At 40.3% G+C, this 21,337-nt stretch overlaps 1 protein-coding gene across 1 annotated transcript in view; it reads left to right on the forward strand.

Moving 5' to 3' along the window:
* The first annotated feature begins 149 nt into the window (after window positions 1-149).
* Window positions 150-21,337, forward strand: part of fhdc1 (FH2 domain containing 1) — a 37,890-nt gene continuing 16,702 nt past the window's right edge. The window contains exons 1-3 of the mRNA XM_067585098.1: window positions 150-382; window positions 16,539-17,362; window positions 19,197-19,258. Coding sequence (XP_067441199.1) covers window positions 16,859-17,362; window positions 19,197-19,258 — 566 coding nt within the window. The 5' untranslated portion in view covers window positions 150-382; window positions 16,539-16,858. The remainder of the gene's footprint in view (window positions 383-16,538; window positions 17,363-19,196; window positions 19,259-21,337) is intronic.

The raw sequence follows: 21,337 nt of genomic DNA on the forward strand, positions 1-21,337 counted from the left end.
CAAAAAAGCTACAAAATACCTGAAAACCGATTAAATAGTTACATGAAGCCACCTGACTGAGCCACCTCATCACTGGTTGCAGCCTTGTGATTGCACCAGTGGTCACAAGCTGGGTGGAGGGCGCGCGCAAGAGAGAGGCGTGAACGCGCCTGCTCCACCTGGCCCAATCACGTACGAGGAAGCTCACAACACCGCCGTCTGCCGCTGCTGCTGCTGCTGGTGCAGCTGTGTGTCTCTGCTCTGCGCTGCTGGTGCTGCGGCTCACCTGAGCGGCTCCTAACCTGACACACAACACAGATTTTCTCCTCTGAAAAGTATCTCCTACTAACTCCAACGGTGTCGGAGCGGATTACGTGTCCCGACGAGCCCTCTCATCCCTCCGGTAAGTCAGGCAGGACGCCGCATCATGGTGTGTGTGTGTATGTGTGTGTGTGGATGGATGTGTGTGTGTGCGCGCGTGCAATATGTAACGACCTGTACTGTAACTCTGCTGTGAAAAGTCACCGTACCGTGAGAGTGGAGGCTGTATGCACATTTTAGCAAAGAAGAGAGCGTTTAACCTTCCTCCTGCTTTTTTTTTTTCTTTTTCTCTTTGAGCCTTAAGGTGACAACAGAAGGTGTCCTGCAATGCAGTTAAGGTCCGAAATTACATCATTATAAAGATTTAATGTAGTTTGAGGCCTGAATCTGTTGCTCTGCTGTATGTTGGCATTGTAAACACCATGGCAACATCGGGCTTGTCCTCAGTGTTTTAATGGTCCCCCTGCAGAACATGACTATCAATTGAATGTTGTTACTAGAGAGCTCAAAATGTAAGTTATTACACATTAATTAAGGATTTTGTGCGCTAAGGTGCCAAAATATATTAAAGCTTCAGAGACTTACTTTTCATTCAAGTAATCAGTTTATAGTCATGTGTCAGATGTCAACATTGCAATAGTTATTTCATGTTGGAGTTCATTTGTGTCATACATACTAGCTTTATTGTCACCTCCAAACAAGAATCTCCTCAATTGTATAAGTTTAGATTAGTTTGTAGTTTACCTACTTGCAGGATCCATAAATATTGCACTAGGGCTGCCTATCTTTAAACATTTTCAATACTCGTGCTGAATCTTGGCTATCTATTAAAATAGTAGATACTTACTTTTAGAAACCTATTTTTCTGCAAAACTCTTCTTTCGTTTAACAAAAGTAACCAAAGTTCTCATATGACAAGCAGCCGCACAAAAAACTTTGGCTAAATAGTTAGAACTGGCAAACTCTAGTTTTAAATCAATAACTGACTGATTATATAAACAAAACTATGAATCTGAGCAGGCATTTGATGCCAACTTTCAGTACTTGACAGTTTTCGATGTTTGGTGTGCTGAGTAAATAAGGACATATTTTGTGTTTTGGTGGATTATACTGGACATTTTTATTAACATCAGTCTCCTGTTTCTTGGAGTGATTACTGCAGTAAGAAGCAATGTTTTGGTGGTTGTTGTGGATTCCTAACAGAATTTACCGCCCCGACAGCAACACTTTGGTTTAACATGTATAGATTTATAACTCCGGTCCCTGTTGGTTTTGTTCTGAACGTCGGACCCTGGCTTCCTTGGCTTTTGTACACTATTACACATGCTGAGATGAATTAGAGGGCGATCCATTCAAGTGTGGGGAACAATACCCCCGTGGAAAAAAAGAGTTTCTCCCCGGGTCAGGTCAAGGGGGAGGGTGGTGTCACCCCTGGTTGCTGTGGAGGCCGAGAGTAACATGGAAAACTCAATTCTCTGACGTCATCCAGAGGAGGAAGATATTAGGGTGGGTGGAGGGGGGGGTGGGGGGCTTGATTTATTTGTGTGGGAGCAGGGAGGGGCTGAATAGTCGTTGCCAACTCGGGTCAACTCAAGTGTTCTTTATTGCCTGAAAATCTGTCCTTGTCTTATAAAATCAATTTTAGTCTGCAGTGAAAAACGGTTAAAAAAAAAAAAAGTAGGAACAAAAGAAGAAAGAAAGAAAGCGTCCTCGGATGCATGTCTTTCTCTTATGTCTCCCCTCAAAGCCCACCCACCCCTGTTACCACCCAAATCTCTCAGCAATAAACTGTCTTATAAAGAAAAGAAGCCCCCCCCCCCCGCCCCTACGCAACCTCTACGAAAAGACGAGGCAAAGCTGGTTGACTAAGCAGTACCTGACAACTTACACCACTTCTTTTAGTGTTATTTTAATGGGTTTTTTTGCAAGAAAAAAAAGAGGATGCATGACAAATGTAGATAAATATTGTTTGGGGGAAATATGAACATTTCTCAGTGGCTACTGTTGTGTTTTAGTCTGTAATGTGATCCGTATGCATGTGCTGCCTGTAAGTAGTGTTTCGCTGGTATTAAAATATATTCCAGTGAAGCCTGCTGTGTCTCTGTGCCCTTGGGCAAACACTTTTCCCCACTGCCATGTAAACATGTTTGCATTCCCTCCCCGTTTCCCTGCTGTTGTCTCTATGGTGACCTGGACACCTGCTTTATTTGCCAGCTTTTGAATATCATCATAATAACCCGCAACTCATTCAGCTTCTGTTTGTTTAAGCCAGTTGTTAAGCCACTGAATCATACAGTACATTTGTTATTTTACTCAAAATGCTGTGTTTAATCTGTAGGCTTCTGTGGCTAACACTGCTTTAAAACCACACAAGGCGAGACTGTGAAGCCAAGAGGTACAGCGTGATTTGCCTGAAGCTAATCTTGGCACCGGGCTCAGATTGCTGAAGCAACAATTGGAGCCCAGAGCCAGAGGTGGAACAGACGCAGTGGTCTGCTGCAGGCCAGACACTGATCACCTGTCAACAAAAGAACAAACAGGAGAAGATTCAAAGCTCCGTTTTGATCCGTAGCCTCGCAGACGGTGTAGCCTGTCCCATCTCATCCCTCCTTCTTGTCATTACCTTGCCTGAGTGGGTTTCGTTACACCTTTGTATTTTTTATCAGGAGATTCAGTGTGTGGTTTGCAATCTGATGTGTAATGTGTATGTGTGTGTGTGTGTGGGATTGTATCGTTCCTATTAGAAGTGGACAACGTGGATAAAATTCTCCATGACACATGTACGCAGTTTTATAGTTGTAATATCAATAAATATAGTGATGTACTGTGCAAGTCTTTGGAAAATCAGAGGAGAAATTGATAAATTACTCAGTAACGTCTGTTTTCATAAATCAAAGTACGTCATCACAGTGATAAAAACATCATGAAAATACAATATGGCCATAAAAATGCTCCTCTTCATTGATTTGCTGCATTACATAATACCTAATGCAACCAGAGATATTAAGATATACACATCTGCTTGTTTTATTACGTCTATATAGCTAAAACTAGTTCAGTCTATTACAACTTCCCTGCAATAACTTATGACCTTCATTAAAAAAAAAAAAAGGTGTTCAACAGGTATTGACATTTATGGTCATTTTGGAAGCTATAGTTTGTGGTGCTGTTGAATTGTTACACTGCCAGGTGTTTCTAGTCTACCTTTATTGATATGAATAAGGTGGAGAAAATATTAGAAACACCTCTCAGTATTACACAAGTATAACTTATAAACTGGCTACTGAGTGTAAAAACCCTGATATAGCAAAATGTCTTCCCACTGACACATTTATGCCATCTCATTGTATATATTATCATGCCAAAATCCCATGCCAGTTTCTTTTTAGGGTTGCAACTAGATGATTATTTCACTATCAATTAACTTTTTTCGCATTATGATTCGTTGATTGATTGTTTAGTGTATCAAATAACTTGCTGGTCTCGTGCTTGTCTCAATGTGTTACAGGAGCGTTGGAAGGCAGCACATCTTAAAGGACAGGTTCACAATTTTTCAAGTTTGTCTTAAAACAACAGTCAGGTGTCCATAAGAACACTGAAAGAGGTTTTCCTCGCTGTAATCATTCCTTCTGTTCATACTGGCTATTAAAAGATCCTCTTCAAATGTGTTTTCAATGTAAGTGATGAGGACCAAAATCATTTGAGCAAAAATGGGTTTAAAAGTTGATCTGAAGCTTATATGAGGCTCCAGCAGTCTGAGTTAGTCATATCAAGTGGATATCTGCCACATTTAGAGTCGTTTTAGCAACAAATTCCCTCTTTGTGTTTCCTTGTTGAGCTGTGGTAGAAGTATAATAACAAAAAGAGGGACTTTGGTACTATAAAGACTGTAATGTTGAAAGACATTTACTTGATTTAACTCATTTGTATGGCAGAAGCTTCATATTAGCTTCAGATAAACTTTTAAATATGTTTTTGCCCAGAAGGATGCTTGTGGATTTTGTCCCCCATCACTTACATTGAAAGTGCATTATGAAGGGATCTTCTAATGGTCAGTATGAACAAGAAGAATGATTATAGCAAGATAAACCTGTTTTAATGTTCACGTGGGCTCCTGACTGTTGTTTTAAGACAGACTTTGAACAAGTGTTACTCACCAAAACACATTATGAGGTCTTAACAAAAGTACTAAATGCATTTTCTTCCTCATAAAACATCTGCAGAGCTGATTTTAATTATTAGTATTTTAAAATCCTGCATTGTTTACATCCCTGTTTACTAGCTTTCAGCCTTCTTCTTCCCTGCCTTTGCTGGCAAGTTGATAAGTTTCTTGGTGCATTACAGCCACCTGTAGATCATTGGAATAGTGTGAAACCACTGGCAGAACTGTGTATCACCTCACTTGTGTGCACGTGCATGTGCGTCCTCTTGCATATGCACAAGACAAACAAAACAAGGACCCACTCATAAAAAAAACTGCTCCATAGCGCTATTAGAGGTCAGAATACCCATATGGTGCCTTTAAATAAAAGTGAAAAATCTCTTGTGCACAGTCTCACTTACTGCTGGTAAATTTATACACAACATTTGAGTCTGATGAAGTTTGTGTAGACACTGTGTGTGAGAGTTTGTTTCACAGTAGTCGAAAGTGCCCATTAAAATGAGCTGAAGATGAGATCAAGATTTGAGAAGATGGAACCAGCAAATGTTTGGCCTCTTTGACTAATAAAATGGCAAAAATTATCCATCAATTATATAAATATAGTATCATTCATATCTCCTATATAATATCTAGTTCTAAATTATCTGCTGCTCATGAACATGATCTTAACGTGTGAGGCGTTAAAGGTATACTATGCAGGATTTTCCTAAAAAACACTGTATAGACTGATCCAAAAATAATCCCAGTCAATCATCACTTATGACCCACTAGAAGTGTGTGGCGGTGTCTGTATCTGCAGAGACTCTGCCCTCTGCCTGTATTTTCTTATTATTTTGCTGTGTTCGGGATGTTTCTGGGCATCAACCTTTAGACAGTGGGTGTGTAGCCAATAGGAACGCCCAGGGTGTGAGGCAGGACTCTATAAATAAGTAGTGACAACAAGAGGAAGCTACAAAAATGGCGGACACATCGTGGATGTTCTGCCTGTTCAACTGTTGATTGATAAATCGCTCGTACTGTTTCCCTTACTGCTGGAATTTGTTGCACTTATGGCAGCGTGTATGTGTGTGTGTGTGTGTGTGTGTGTGTGTACTTCAGCCCCGCCCTCGCACATACAGGCGGAGAACCGGGCAGGAGGGGCCAACTTTGAATGTTGTGTTTACAAACAGCAACCGACAAATCCTGCATAGTATACCTTTAAAAACAGTTTCTGCTTCGTCAGCTGTTAAGAGGATAATCACAGATTCCATGAATCAGATTTGCAGAGGTTTTGCCGTCGGTTGTATGATTAGAAGAATTCCTCCTCAGTTACAGGTTAGCTGACGCGCATGATATAACCTGTGCTACAGGTGAAATAGTCATTCATATTAGTCTTAGCTGAACCCGTCTGAAGTTTGTTTAAACAGTCATTGACAGAGCAGGCTCGCGTGCTCTGCAAACTGGCAGCTTTAATCTTTAAAATCTGAAAACCTCATTTCAGACACAGGCTGTTATTAGCAGATTTATGCTAAGCTTGGGGGATATGTGGTGTTCGGGGCTACTGTATCTGCACACAGTCTTTACAAAATCCTCAGTTCTCTGACTCTGCAGGTGTTTGTGTCACAGTGAGAAGCACATGAACAGAGAAGTTTTGGAGTTTGAAAGATTTTTTTAGTTTAGTTTAATTTTTGAGAAGCTGCATCTACACTACATTGTTGTCCAGGTAGTTCTTGCTAATATGAGAACAGTATTTATTATATGCTGTTATACTCTAACCCTATGATTTAGAGCTGATGTAAGCTATAATATGATTCACGGCAATGTTGGCAATCCTTGTGTTTTGGCAATCTCCAGCTTTTAAATCTGTATGTCCCATATCATCAATAATTTCCTCATACTGTCAGCAGAAAGTAATGATGTGCTTGCAAGGCTACCTACAAGAAATGCCTGGTTAGACATAATTTCTGCCTCAGCAGTCTGAAGGATGTCCTGCCCTGTTTCTGTGTGTGAAACAGAGTTTTAATGTGCTGCGGTTGGAATGACAGATCCTTTTTGTATAGATTTCTATGATAGATCTGTTTGAGATAAATGTGTTAATAATTACACAGGAGATTTTCTCATTAACTGTTGCTGTTGGTAACGTAAATAAAATATCAGTCAGACAAGGACAGTTAGAAGAGCACATTCACTGCATATCTTAAAACTACTATAATCAATGTTATTATATAAACAATGAATCAGATGACTACATGTATTGTGACCCACAGGGAATTCTTACCCAACTCTGCAGCTCACCTCAGCGCTATGCAGCATTTTAGCATCTTTTAACTGTTTTGGTTTTATAGCCCACAAACTGAACTGTTTGGTTCAGTCTCATCACTCTCATCAGGGTCGTTTTTGGCCGCAGCAGGCAGCTGTTGTCAGCAAAAAGGAAAAAAAGCTCTAAAAACACACTTTATGCTACCTGCCCAGCACCAAACAGCAGACAGACAAAGTTAGCGACTGGCTGGTGAACAGAGTGGAGCATTTAGCAGCTTGGTGGAGACCAAAACAAAGATAAAAGAGTTGTTGGACTTATACTGGTGGCCAGAAACATGACACTAAATGACACTATCATTTATATAAGGTGATAGATAAAAGGTCAGTGTTGGTGTCTCTCCATCATACGCTCTGTAGCACCATTATTCCACCTCCAAGATTCTCATGTAAATATATAAAATTTACTTTTCTAATTTTGGTAATATATAATCGATAGTATTATTCCCAGAGAAAGAGTCTCACTCATTGGTTAATAGCATCTAATGCTATCATTGAATGAGTAGGCGAATCATTTTCATGACTCATTAAACAGGACTGAAAGTACAGCAATAGAAAACAATGCCATAATTATTTGATGTAATCCTTGATCAGAATTTTAAAAGCCCCAAATAGCCTACTTAGTGTTTTGTCCTTTCCAGACAGCACTACATAACCCAGAAACCCACATTTTTTTATCAGAGGTACTTAAGGATAAATCTCTGGTTCAGTCACACGGATGTCACAAGCTAACCACAGACACTTCTCTTTTTTCCAACTGAAGTTTTCACAGTTTCTGCCAACTTGTTAAAAAAATATACCCAATTATCCAAGACCGACTGAGTAATAGTAACTTACTTTAAACACTATTATTAAGTGTAGAGAATGAAAATGTGACACATGAATCCTCCAGTATGCCTCGCACAACTACAGAAAAAATAGATAATTGGGGTGGGGAGGCTAATAATTGAGCTGCTTACAGAGTTTATGAATCAGGCACTAATGTCACATCCAGCTGACAGCTTTCCTCTCACACTGAATGGGACTTTGATGCAAAGAGATGGGAGAGAGAGACTGACTATTTATAGTAACGTTTATGAATCGTGGGCCCATTTTAAGTCACAGCAGAGCAACACTGGGGACAGTTTTTAGGTAAATTGCCATGCTCGAGATCCCTAAAGAATGGAGAGAGACACTGAAATGAGTCGAGCAGGACTTTGTTTTTTAGATTCTTTATACTGAGAGGACTTAAAAAAGATGCTTTTTAAGAAGTAATGTAAATCAAAATGTAACATCTTAATGTATCTATATATCATGATAAGAAACACATACTGTACGTTTGTTTCCTGCTTTTTACTTTCTGCAAAGTTGCACAACTGGACGTTGAGAAGGTGCAATGAGAAGATTAACCTATGGTGACCGGCAAGGCAGACGATCCTCAGCTAACCTTTTGAAGATAACCCTGTGATGCAAAGATCCATGTTTGTCAGTACCGAAGGTTTAGTTTCACATGGCATGAGGTGCCGTGTACTGTACCTTGGCCTCCTGAGGAATCCATTCCTCGCTCCCAGACGAATAACACCATGTAATAATCTCCTCAAAACCGATTTTGCAGATTTGAGAGTGAAGAAACTGTTGAGTTCTATTAGAGCCACATTAATCCCCCACGCAGAACTTACTGTAGCACACATGGCTGTTTGTTTGGAGGTTGTTCGTCTGTTCGTGCAGCACTAAATTCACTGTAAATTCAGATGTAACCTAACTCCTTTGTCAATATAATTTCAAAGTTACATGTCAAATACAGCACTGTTTTAATCAGAATTCCCTCTTCTTGCTGTCATGATGGATTGGATCAGAGATAGTTAAGATAAAAAAGCCTGAGAGGAGCATTACTATGTCTTCAGACAACCTTTGAACAATAGTTTAAAGACAGGAAGAGAGGTTGGAGTGAGTAGAGGAAATAAATGAGACTCATATGATGAGGATTATCTGATTTGACAGCTTGTGGACAGAGTACTGACATGTTCATTGATTTGCTCGCTCACCCAGAGTCCACATCTTGATCGCTTTGTGTCAAGGGAGTGAGGCTGGAAGCTTGAGCGTTTTTACTCATTGATCCTGCAAAGGTGATTATCACAGGAGCTAATTTAGCAAGATTAAAGTGCAAAACTAAGAGCTAATTTAATTGTTTTGTCTGAAATATTCACGTAGCAGACAAGCTGCCAACTTTCTAGAGATAAAGTACATAAGTCAAGACCTTTTTTTTTTTTCTGTGCTTTCTGAATATTTCACTAAACCATAAGTTTCCACAGGTGAATTGCCTCTGGGTTGGCATCACTGAGCTCAGGACAGCAGCAGTTGGGTTGGAAGAGAGGTTACTTTATTCATGGGGACATGAATAATTTACTCAGTCAGGTTCTGCAAGGGGTCACTCAGAAAATACAGACATGAAGGTACCAAGTGCTTAATCTTTCAAAATATTTGATAAATCCTGGATTTCCTGGATAATGGGTTTCTTGTTCCTTGTCCTTGGTAGTTAATTTGTGTGTTACACAACCAGCATTATGAGATGATAAGTGGACTGCAGTTCAGCACATATTTAGTTTGTAACTTAAGCACATGTTGTCTGGTGTCAAAAGATATTGTCAGCAAACTTTTTACATTGAGGTTTTGACATGCACTTTATTTGACTAAGGTGCATTTTGTTTTAGGATGAGGGTGGAGGCTTAATGTGATTTATGAGGCAGACCAGATTTATACAGCTTGAATACATTAGTGATCCTGCTGCAGTCTGTCACCTTCTGCGACATCTGAATGATGAACTGCAGTCTCTCTGCTGTCGCCAAGGACGGCTGTACTGTAAACGTTTGTCTCTGTTTGCTACACGCTCCTAAAAGATGTCATTTCATATCCTCTTTTATGTGAAAAGAGAATTTCTGGCGACACAACTCTTTTGTCTGTGTGTCTGTGTGTGTGTTTGTGTTGTGTTGTTGGTGAGAATATGCTCAACTCAAAGTCTATTGTTGGTCTTCTCCATTGTAAAGGGTGCAGCGTTTTTTCATCCACACTGAGCTGCTGAACAATACAGAAACAGATGATCCAAGCGGTGAACAACAGACAGTGTGTGCATATTTTATACAGTTATAGTTTAATCAATTCAATTAATTATAAGTGTAAAACCCTTTAAATAGTAGCCCTTTGGAAATCCCCTTTGGGAGTTGTAAAGAGGGCCTTGACATTGGTGTTGGTGGGGTGAAGCAGCATTTTGACTGCAATGACATAAGAGACAAAACAGGTAGTTTAGGTATCCTTCAGCCTGGATTATCATTGGTTGATAGGAAAGTCCTCAAACAAGTCTCAAGAGGTGGAGCCTCAGTTTGATGACAAAATTTGAGTAATACCTGTTTTCTACTTGAACTTGAGCTAAAAGCTTCAGTTCATCGACAGAAAATGTCAGATGTCATACAGTTCTTTGTACCTGGAAAGAGGACATACACATACACACAAGAGTATGCTGTACTGACTCTAAAGCCTCTTGAGGCAAATTTGTGAAAAGTGATTTGGGCTACATAAATAAATTTGACTCGACTTGAGGCAAAACTCAAGGACATTATTCACACAGTAGGAGACAAGCTGCTTTTTCGGGTTTTGGGCTGTTTTCACATTGGGCTCGACTTGAGATGGACACTTCTTTACCCCTTTTGATATATGTAGACTAACTGATTGACAAAAATAATGTGTAGATTGATCAACAATAAAATGACCTTTAGTTGTAATCTTAGCTTGCAGAATTTGTTTTACAGACATGAGTAAAAAAAATAGTCCTCAGTGCCACTAAAATCCCGTCATGGCCTGCCCTCTCACCACCGTTTGGGCAAGCAGAGATCAAGGTGGTCGAACGGATCAAAAACAAACAGGTCCGACAGCGACACCCCACTGAGCTCTATGCAGAACTGCTCTCTGCTAACGAGCGTTCCCATGGTGATGTTGATGGAGCAGGATTGGCCAAACCCCTTGTGAACGCGCCTCTTTGCCCCTACAGTGTGAGTGAAAGACCTCAGCTCTGCAGGGGGCTCACTGACCCTCAGGAAATTGAACTGGAAGTTAGCAACAGGGGATTATTATAGCAGGCAGCGGTGCCTTGACCTTCAGCATCACACTTCTGTGAGTGAGAGCAGATTTTATTTGTTTTGGACTTGGCGGTTCCCTGGATTCCTGTTGACAGTCACGACAAGTTAAAAACCTTTTCAGTTGTGCAGGTTGGGTTTTTATGGAACAGGAAAGCAGTCAGAGATCTCTGCATCACTTTTTGTATATTATGAAACTACAGGTGGGTGACAAATTAAACAAAGAACCAACATAAAGTGTCTTAATCAAGTGCTGGGCAAGATTCTCCAAGTCTGCTGAAAAGATAAACACCATTCTTCCAAAATTGGGTGTTTTGATGGTGGTGGTGGAGAGCTCTGTTTGACATGTCCCTCTATAATCTCCAATAGGTGTTTAACTGGGTTGAGATCTGGTGACTTTGAAGGTCATAGCGCATGATTCACATCATTTTCATAGTCGTAAAACCAGCGATACCTTTGTTTCCTGCATGGAATCATCTGCATTCATTTCTCTCACTCATTTGTTTCCAGGTTCAATAAGAGTGATTTTTTTTCCTTCCGATTGTTTTAACGATTTAGTCATTCGCCCAGATTCAGGTTGTGGATTTCAGTTTTGAGCAGGTCTGTTACAGGTCTGTTTCAAGTCAGTCCAAAATTTTGCAGGGATGCACCGATCCGATTCACTGGATCAATATTGGCGCTGATACTGACCTGATTAAGTATATCAGATATCAGCCATAATATAAATAGATCCACTCTCAACCGTCAGTTTCTCTGTTGATGTCATTTAGTGGTCAGTGTTTCGGCTATCCATTACATTCATTCAGTCATAGCAGGCCGCCAACTCAGTTTTTTAGTGCCACAGCACCCCTGACCTCATGTTACCTTTCATAAAAATCATTCCAATAAATCTATGCAGTGAGGGATCCAGATTTTGCAGTGAGAGATCTAGGAAAAATTGGCAAAATGACAGAATAGGTATAGGATCAGTTCTTGGTATCAGCAGATATCTTGAGTTGTTGGAATTAGTACAAGTGGAGTCATTTTTAAAACAAGTGACCGCATCTGAAAGGGCCCCAAGAGATGAAAGGATAATTAAACCTGATAAACAATGTGGCTAACCTGAACAACTCCAGCTCTTTTCTCATCTTTATCAGCAATTTGTATAAAAGATGAAGAAAGAAGAGCTGTTGTTACATTTGGTTTCACCTACTTTGTGCTCTTTTCTGTCCTTTTTCTGTCAACTTCTTCCTCAAGATGTCAAAGAAACCCTCCATTTTCCTGCACTTCACAGTTCACAGTCTCCATCTCACCTCAAAAAACACATTTTTCGCTTGCAATGATTATTATGCACCAGTATCAGGTATTAGACATATTGACACACAGACCCGAGACCTGTGGAGATAGAACAGGACCCTACACAATTAGACTGAATATAATTTGTACTCGGGGCATCTTGAGCTTCTTGGGACCTCTTGGGAGGGGCCCACTTCTTTCTTCATGTTAACTTTGACCTCTGTTGTGTTACCCATCAGACACTAATGATAGAGGGTGGGGTGTTCCTTGTCACTAATAAAGACTGATAGCAGTGGGAATGCCTCGGGGTCGACAACAGGTGTACCCACAATCTGTCACGGCAACAGGTGGATGATGTGTGAAATCTGGAAACGGTCTCTCTGCTTTCTCTCCCCCAGGGCTCCTCTGTATAGTGTTACTGACAGGTGTGTTTCCTCCTCAGTAAATCATGTTAGGCAAATGATGTCGGTTACAGCCTTGTTGGCTGGTTGTTGTCTCATCATGCAGTTTGAGATGTAATGTAATGAGAAGGAAATACCACTTATCAATCACAGTCACAGAGCTGATTTCTTTGGAGAGGCAGGATTAATGTACCGCATGTAACACAACTCAGATGTCTGTTTCACTAGAGTTAGAGAGCAGACCGGAAAACTGCAGGGTGTCTCCAAGTGTGTGTTCAGCTTTAAAGGAACAGTTTGACTTTTTTGGGAATGTTATGTTTCTTTAGTTTAATTCATACATAAACTCAGGCATTAAAACAACAATTTGCAGTTTTAGGCGTTTCCCTCTGCTTCCAGTCTTTATGCTAAGCTAACTGTTTTCTGGTTGTATCTTCATGTTTAAAGGAATAGTTGGACCTTTTTCCTTTTTGAGGGGAGAAAAAGGCTTATTGCTTTTTTGCTGAGAGTTAGATAAGAAGATTGATCTCATGTCTATCCATCAAATCTAAAGTTAGAGCCAGGACACGGTTAGCTTAGCTTAACCACTAAGACTATGGAGCAAGCTAGCTTAGCTTTGTCCAAAGTTAAAACGTCCACTTTCCAGCACTTCTAAACCTCACTTATTAACATTATAATGTATATCTGGTTTAATCTGTACAAACTTATTGTCTAAAAACAACTACTTGTGGTTTTATGGGGGCTATGTGCTAGACTTGCTGGTTGGGAGCAGTGACTTCCTGGAGTCCCAAGATGCCAGTTTTTGAACAGATTAAGCAAATGAGATATAACATTTTAGTTAATTGCTGAATTTAGGTGTTGGTGAACAGATTTCTTTGACCTTTGACAGAGACAGGCAAGCTGTTTTTATCTGTTTCTAGTCTTTATGCTAAGCTAAACATCTCGTGGCTCCAGCTGCATATTTATTGAACAAACATGAGGGATCAATATTCTCATCTAAATCTCAGCAAGAAAGCGAATAAATATATTTCCCAAAATGTTGAACTCTTCTTTTATAGGAGCTGACTGTAGCAAAGATGACAATGTGCAGAATAAACAATAAAATACAATAAAAACATTAACCGAGGTGGCAGACAGTTTAACCCTTCCCGTTCCCTTTCTGTTTTCCATTGCATCTTTTAGTGCAGCCATGTTTTTAGCTCCGCATAAGGAGATGACTCGGTGTGAGGTCAGTTGTTCTCACAGTCTCATGAATTAGACATGAGTGATGCTGTGGTCCGGCTCTGAAGAAGGGACAGCTGAGCACGCCGGCTGATGTTGGCAACATGAGGCCATTTGTGACGTCTGCTTTATTAATTAGTAAAGATCCCTCTGGTATCAGGTGGACAAGGCTGCTGACTAATGGGAGATTACCCCTAAGATGTACTTGAAAGGTTGTATAAGAGGCAGCAAGTAGATTATAGAAATCACCAGAAAGTAGCCACGTGTTTGATAACAATTGTTTATTATTATGTTTATGAGCAAATGCAAAAGATAGAAAACGTGCTGACTTATCTTGGTTCCAATTGTTTGCCTTGAAATCAAATTCTTTCTGTTAAGTCAATTTTAAGGTGCTGAAAGCAACACACTATCACCCCCATCACCACCGAGCCTCCGATTCATCTCCTGTTTTTGTCAGAACTTCTATTCATTTCTTAGTTCAGACCGAGAAGAGTATCAGATCACTGTAGCCATGTCAACTGTGAGTGATGTGTTGTCCTGAAACAGGACCAGTTTCCCTCCAACTGAGAGCAACAGTGCAGCTGATAATTTGAATAAGAGGCAAGGAGGGAAGAGGGGGGGGGGCTCAAGTACTTCCCTCCTTTCTGGTCTATGAGGTGGTTGAGTTTTCCAGTACTCCTTTACCACTCAATGACCACTTCCTGTCTTCAGTAAATTCTCTTCTGAAACACTGTGCTGTTTCTAGAGGTTGTTTCAAATTGTAATAGTCTATGTTTAAATAATGTTTTCCGTGACCTGTAAATTTTGTTAATTTAAAATCATCTTTCTCCACTGTATGTGCATGTTTTACCTTATGCTGCTGTAACCTTTACATTAATGTGAGAGCATTCAATTCAGTGCCGTTTTACAATACACAGTATTACTAAGGAAATGTGACTTTTATGTAAAAGACATGAGACCGACATGCTATTTACATAACAAGGTGCATGTTTGCAATGGGGGGCTTAGACTCAACACAACTGTGTTTTTTCAACAGTGATTGTGTGGAATAGAAGCAAATTCCCACTGTGTTAACCAGTAACCACCCCTTTAATTTGATAGTGGTGGGCGCTCTCTTACAGGCCAAGGTGCTTGAATAAAACTCAGTGTCATGTTGTTTTATGGTTCCAGTTAGAGCTGCAACTAATGAGTTTTTTCATTATCAATTATTCTGATGATTATTTTCTCGATTAATTGTATGCTCTCTAAATGTCAGAAAATAATGAAAAATGTCCATCACAGTTTCCTGAATCCCAAGGTGACCTCTTCAAACTAGCAGTCCAGAATCCAAAGATATTCAGTTTATTATCACAGCAAATCCTCACAAATAAGAAGCTGAAACTTGAGACTATCTGACATTTTTGCTTTACAAATGACATAAATGATGAATTGTTTATCTAAATAGTTGCAGAATATCTTTCTGTCCATTGACTAATCGACTAATGGACTAATACTTGAAGCTCTGCTTCCGATTTTAGTTTTACATCATCATCATAATTTTGTTGTATTACCTGTAGATAATCACTGTATGAGAATCCTATTAGCCGCAGGCGTGCAGAGGAAAACGGAAGCTGGGGAGACGACGTGTCCACATTGCTGTGGGAGAGAGACCGTGCAAACACACACACACACACACACTTTCACACACACACAGATCCTATTAGCTCAGGGTCCCTGACTCATGTTCTCCCACAGTGAGCTGTCAGCTGAGGTGGAAATTTAGAGTTTTTCAGGTGTTATAATGCAATTGAAGAGTTTTCCTTCATATCTACTATATGATTAAATTTAAAGTCCTCACAGGTGTAATGCAGTTTCCAGGCTGAGATAAAAAAAACTAAAAAAATAACTATTATTAGACTATTCTGCAAGTTTGTGGATGTGTCTGTTTTTGGGCCCAGTGACATGGAATAAATGTCTTCTTCAGTTGTTTCAATTTTTTGTTGTTGCAGGGTGAACCTACAAATTGATCTGACCAAATTAGCTTTTTTATGGCACACTGTGCTGTTTTGTGATTGTTCGTTGCTATGCGACAGGCTCTTCCCTATGGCAACAGATGATGCTGATTGGTATACATGAGAGACCGCTGGTTGTTTTCCATAAAGCTACTATCAGTACTGGATGCTGATTGGCCACCAACCTGAGGAAGTTTGTCTGACTGGATTTTAGTAATTGTTGCTTTTCATTTGACCAGAGTTCATCCCATACTGTCTTTTTAAGTAATTAATTAAAGGAATGGAATTAATTAGATTAAAACTGAAGAGTCAACAGCAACAAATAATTGACAGCTACAGCAGTTTTAGTGAGAATTCATTTAAGGCATCGAGGTGTCACCTTGAGGTCAAACCAGATCATCACACTACCACAAGACATGACTTTATTAAAAGGAAATTATTTGTGGAAATCACATTATTGCGTTAACCTGCAATTACTTTAGTTATCTTTAGTAGCCCGCTACATGAGAGCTGTTTTAGAATGAAAATGACACCAAACTGTGTTACAGAAGCTAAGCTTTGTGTGTAATGTCTCTGACCATTTTACACCCCAGAGCCTGACTTCAAAGCCCTTCAAAAATAGAAAAAATAGGATTTGCCATTTCCCTCATTGTGAGCCCCTTTGACTGAGTACCCCTTCCCTTTTGATCTGTCGCACCCCTTAATTTCCCCTAATTTCAGATTGCCCATGACAACATGCATGACTACCTCTGTATAATCCTGTCCTATGTTGTTTTTGTTGCCTCTGTAGCTCCATGGCTGTTGCCGCCCTCCGCCCTCTTCCCCTGGGAGGTAACGTTCAAAGGCTCTGCTCAGCTCGATGGATGACCAGCTGAATGATGGAGATGGACACAATCAAAGGACATACTCCCTTCATTGTGACTAGATGAAGGGACAGCTACCTTCCTCCACCACTGAGGGGACGTACACTGCAGCATTTTGATGTTCCTCAGGGTGAACTGAAGCTCCTCAAAGAATTAGTTGTTTACAAAGAGAAAATACAGATTTTTTTTTCAGTTTGCGAAAGACACTCAGAGCATCGAGCTCATATGTTGACAGTTTATCCCTGTGATGCTTGTTATGAGTTGTCCGACCTCAACCAATGAGCCAGAGAGCTGCAGCAGCGAGGGCAGCAGCTGCATCACTTCCTCCATCACCACCTCTGAGCCATCCTCTATGTCTGGACACACTCACTCCACCCTACCTTCCCTCAGTGACACCCGGAACACCCAGCATGAAGCTCCCCCTCCTCCTCCCCTGCCACCCCCGCCTCCCGGGGCTCCTCCGCCTCTGCCGCCCCCGGCGACCACGTCCACCAGCCACAACACGAGGAAGAAGCGCCGTGTACGCAGCTTCTTCTGGAAGCCGATCCCAGAGGAGAAGGTGCGCGGGAAGCCCAACATCTGGACGCTGGCAGTGCGGCAGCAGCAGTACCAGATCGACGTCCGCTCTGTGGAGGAGCTGTTCGGGCAGCAGGAGGAGGCAATGACAGGCATACGTGGGGGGACGCCGGCCACTGGAACATCAGCCCGTATCTCCCGGGCCCGGTCCTTCAAAGAGAGCAGCAAAGATGAGGTGAGTGTTCATCAGTGTGTCCAAACACCGACAACTAAAACACATTTGTTTTGACTGTAATGATGATGTAGTTTCTGATTGAGGGTAATATATTCAACCCATCGGACCTGCATAAACTGCCATCTTTAAATCCAATCTTATATGTTCTACTATAAGGAATGAGATCATTTCTACTATTGATTGATTGTTTATAAGATCCAAAAGTTATTCGCATTGTATGTCACTGTTTTTGCAGCTTTTTAAATGTTTAACCTCAAGAAAAAGTTTGTACAAATTTAGAGTTCATCAGTGTATTTTTTTAGATTTTACTTTAAAAATCTATTCTGGCCTTTGTTAGACCAAAAACCTTATAAACTGAGAAGAAACTGGAAATCCGGCACACTGTTGGTCGCTAATCAATCAAGATTCAGGCCTGAATCTTATCTGATGAACTATGAAAGTGAGTACAAATGATTGACAGTGGAAAGGATTTCTGGTTTCTTCTGAAGCTGCAGACAAACCAGTGGTAAGTAAGTGGTCAGTGGTGAAAAGCAGACAGAGCTAACATGTTGTACAAAGTTGTAAATTAAACCACTTATCATCAAATACTTTAATGTCATTAACCTCTATCGCAGTCCTTGCTCTCACTGCAGTCAAGCAGCATCCCTCCTTCTCTGCATCTTAGATTATTTTTGCCATGCAGATATAAAACGAGAATATAAACAATCAATATTTTATGTAGCAGAAGTCAGTGTCACTGCCTCTATCAAACTGGCTAAACATTTAAGAGCCTTGTGATTTCATGATTAAACTCTGAGCCAAGCAAATGAAGCGAGTAAATTAAAATATGCTGCTGCTCTCGTTACAAAGCTCAGTTTCAGAAAATACACAGTGGAGTCATGTCACCTACAAATTCTTACATCTGCAACCACCACCCTTGTTTTTGCAAACATGTGCAAGACATGCTGGTTACCTCAAGTCCTAAACACACCACCGATGGGATTAGAGAGTCCCAGATTCATAACCATACAAAGCTTCAGTCCATAACTCTACACTGCTCCTTCTGTATTAAGATATCCCTGCAGGGACAAGTTAGGTAATGGTGCTAAGTTACAGCTTTTCTTTAAGTGTAGAAAATGATTTGTGTTCATAATCAGCACAAAAGCGGGCTTGCGTCATTGTGGACTCCTGGAAAGTATGTAACAGGTGAACTGTAAAATAAAACCCACGTGAGGCGTAAGGAGATGTCACAGATAATTCCCCTCTGTGTCCCCACAATGAACTGAGCACAGCTGGACAAACCTCAAAGTGTGAGCAGTTTGCAGGGAACAGTTGTTACTCAACACTCCTTCGGGAGTTTCAAATAAAGCCACAGTCAGTGCACATAGACACATATCTCTAATGTTGTCTATTAGCTAGTCTAGTATCATATATTATTATTGACTAATTGATTAATCAATTCAGCATAGTTTGTGGAAGGAAACTTTAAATGTTTTTTTTTTACTTTTCTGCCTCTGTCTTTAACTGAAGCCACAGGTGTGTCTAACTGCCGTTTAAAAGCTTTAATTAGGCCTTGTGAGGGAGACTTTTTAAAAATGTACATACTGTACAGTCACCTGTTAAAGGAAGGCAGTACAAGCTATTGTTAATGGAGGAGGTGTGAACCACACGTGTGGCCCGGTGGAATTTCAGTGTCCCATAGGGAGAGTATGGGTGGTGGTGGGGGGATGCAAGTAACATGAGCAGCAACTACCAGGAGTAGTTGGGAGTAGGGAGGGGTATATATGTGTATTTCTGTTTCATTGTTCAACTGTTTAAAGGCTGCTTCTAACTAAAACTACAACATCTTTTTCAGATCAGTATCCTTGACTCCAAGAGGGGGATGAATGTGGGCATTTTCCTCAAGCAGTTCAAAAAGTAAGTCTTCCACCTGCCTCACCGCTTGAGGGAAGATCAGCTTATATAAAGCCCAGGGGAGTATGAATACCATGACAAATTAAAGGATCCTGATGGAGAGCGCTGCCTAACATGTTCCATAGTCATCCAAACTCATCATACCTTTCAGTGACCTCTCATGACCTGTATATAAGCATCTGAATTTGTTATGTTTCTCCCCTCAATATGTCACTCCTCTGATTGTGTAACATGTTGTGATATTCCTGTGGGAGAAATGTAATGAAATCCAGGATGGATGTGTCACAGGTTTAGAAATGTTGGTCGTAAAAGTCCAGAACATGAAGCCATAACTAAGACATACAGGTACAGAGTGTATAGAGGGAAGGAGGATGATGAATTTATATACAATTTTACCGGCGCTTCAGTGCCACAAGCTAACTGCACAAGTACTGAGAAAAGAAAGATATTTTGGCCAGTACAAGGAGGCAGTTCTGGTTACTTATCACATTATTTCCTCTGTTGCTCCTGAACCCTTGTAAAGACACTAGACTCAGATGAGATTGAATTAGACTTATTATTTATAGTTAAAAAACACTGGAGACTTTTTATCCTACTTTAAATCCCATATTTGAGTATAATGTGTTTATCTGTTCACACTGTTTTCCAAGAGATACACTGAGTCCCAACACTGATGGTATCTTAAGACCACAGACATGCTAGCGGCTTTGTACTTTGGCACAGTGGTACTTTGAGCTAAATGCTAACATTGACATGCTAACATGCTGAGCTGATTTTTAGCAGTTATAATGTTTTCGATGTTCAACATCTTAGTTTAGCGTGTTAGCATGCAGACATTTGCTAAGAAGCAGAAAACAAAAAGTAAAGCTGAGGCTGATGGGAATATCACTAGTTTTGCAGATATTTGGTCATAAATCAAAGTGACTTGATGGTGGCAATAAAGGAAAAGTCAGGGGATCATTAGTCATTAGGATTCATCATGTGGGAACCATGAACGTGTAAATTTGGTAGCAATCCATCAGGCAGGTGTTGAGATATTTCACTGGATAAGGGAAAACTTTGACCTGTTGATGGCGCTAGAGGAAGGTTTAGGCAATCCATTCAATTGTTGTCAAGATATTTCACTAAAAGCCAAAACAGTCAGCCTGCTGGGAGCGCTAGAGAAAAAGCAGAGGATTCAAAATCATCAGGATTTATCCTCTGGGGACCATGAATGTCTACACAAACTTTAATGACAATCCATCCAGTAGTTGTTGAGATATTTCAGTCTCAACCTGGATCAAAGTGATGCACAGACAGACCGACATGCCCATCCCCAGAGCCATATGCCGCTAGCATGGCAACATTGTCAGTTTCAGTTTGTGTTTGAGGGTTGAACAGAGGAAAAATCCATTATAAACCTTTATAAACGTGGAAGATTAGGGTCAAAATCTGTGTCAGTTATTTTAATAGGCTTTCTTTGCGCTCCATTGTTTATAATTAATTGGATCAGGAAATCTCGAGGTGTGTTTGACCAGACTCAGCGTTGTGCTTCGTGTTTGGAGTAGAGTACAAAAAGTGTGTCAGGTGTCTGTTTGCATGACAGTGTATTTGCATGGCTCCCCACTATATTTTAATGACATTTGACTGTCCTAGGAGCCATGCTGCACTCTGTCTGAGTGTGGCCAATGACCTCATCGCTGTCAATGTTTATTCTTGTTTGTTCATTGTACTTCAACACAAGTATGTGTTTATCTTTTATCCGCTATGTACAGTTGACTCAGAAAGAGTTCAGACTCCTTCACTTTTTGAACAATTTATTTTATTTTTGCCAATCAGTCTACACTCAACAACCCATAATGACAAAGCGAAAACATGTTTTCAGAATCTTTTGCAAATCTATTAAAAATCAAAAACATTTACACAAGTTTAAAAAGTAAAAGTGGACTTTCTGAATTTGAATCTTTCTGAATACTGAAGATGTTGAAACAGTTACCAATTTTGGCAGTTTACTGTGTGCTGATAGCTGTTTCAACAATATCTTCAATGTTCCTCAATATAGAAATGCTACTCTCTCAGAGCCACCAATCAGAGTGTTTTGCA

This window comes from Thunnus thynnus, chromosome 3 (genome assembly GCF_963924715.1).
Source record: "Thunnus thynnus chromosome 3, fThuThy2.1, whole genome shotgun sequence".
Taxonomy (NCBI): domain Eukaryota; kingdom Metazoa; phylum Chordata; class Actinopteri; order Scombriformes; family Scombridae; genus Thunnus; species Thunnus thynnus.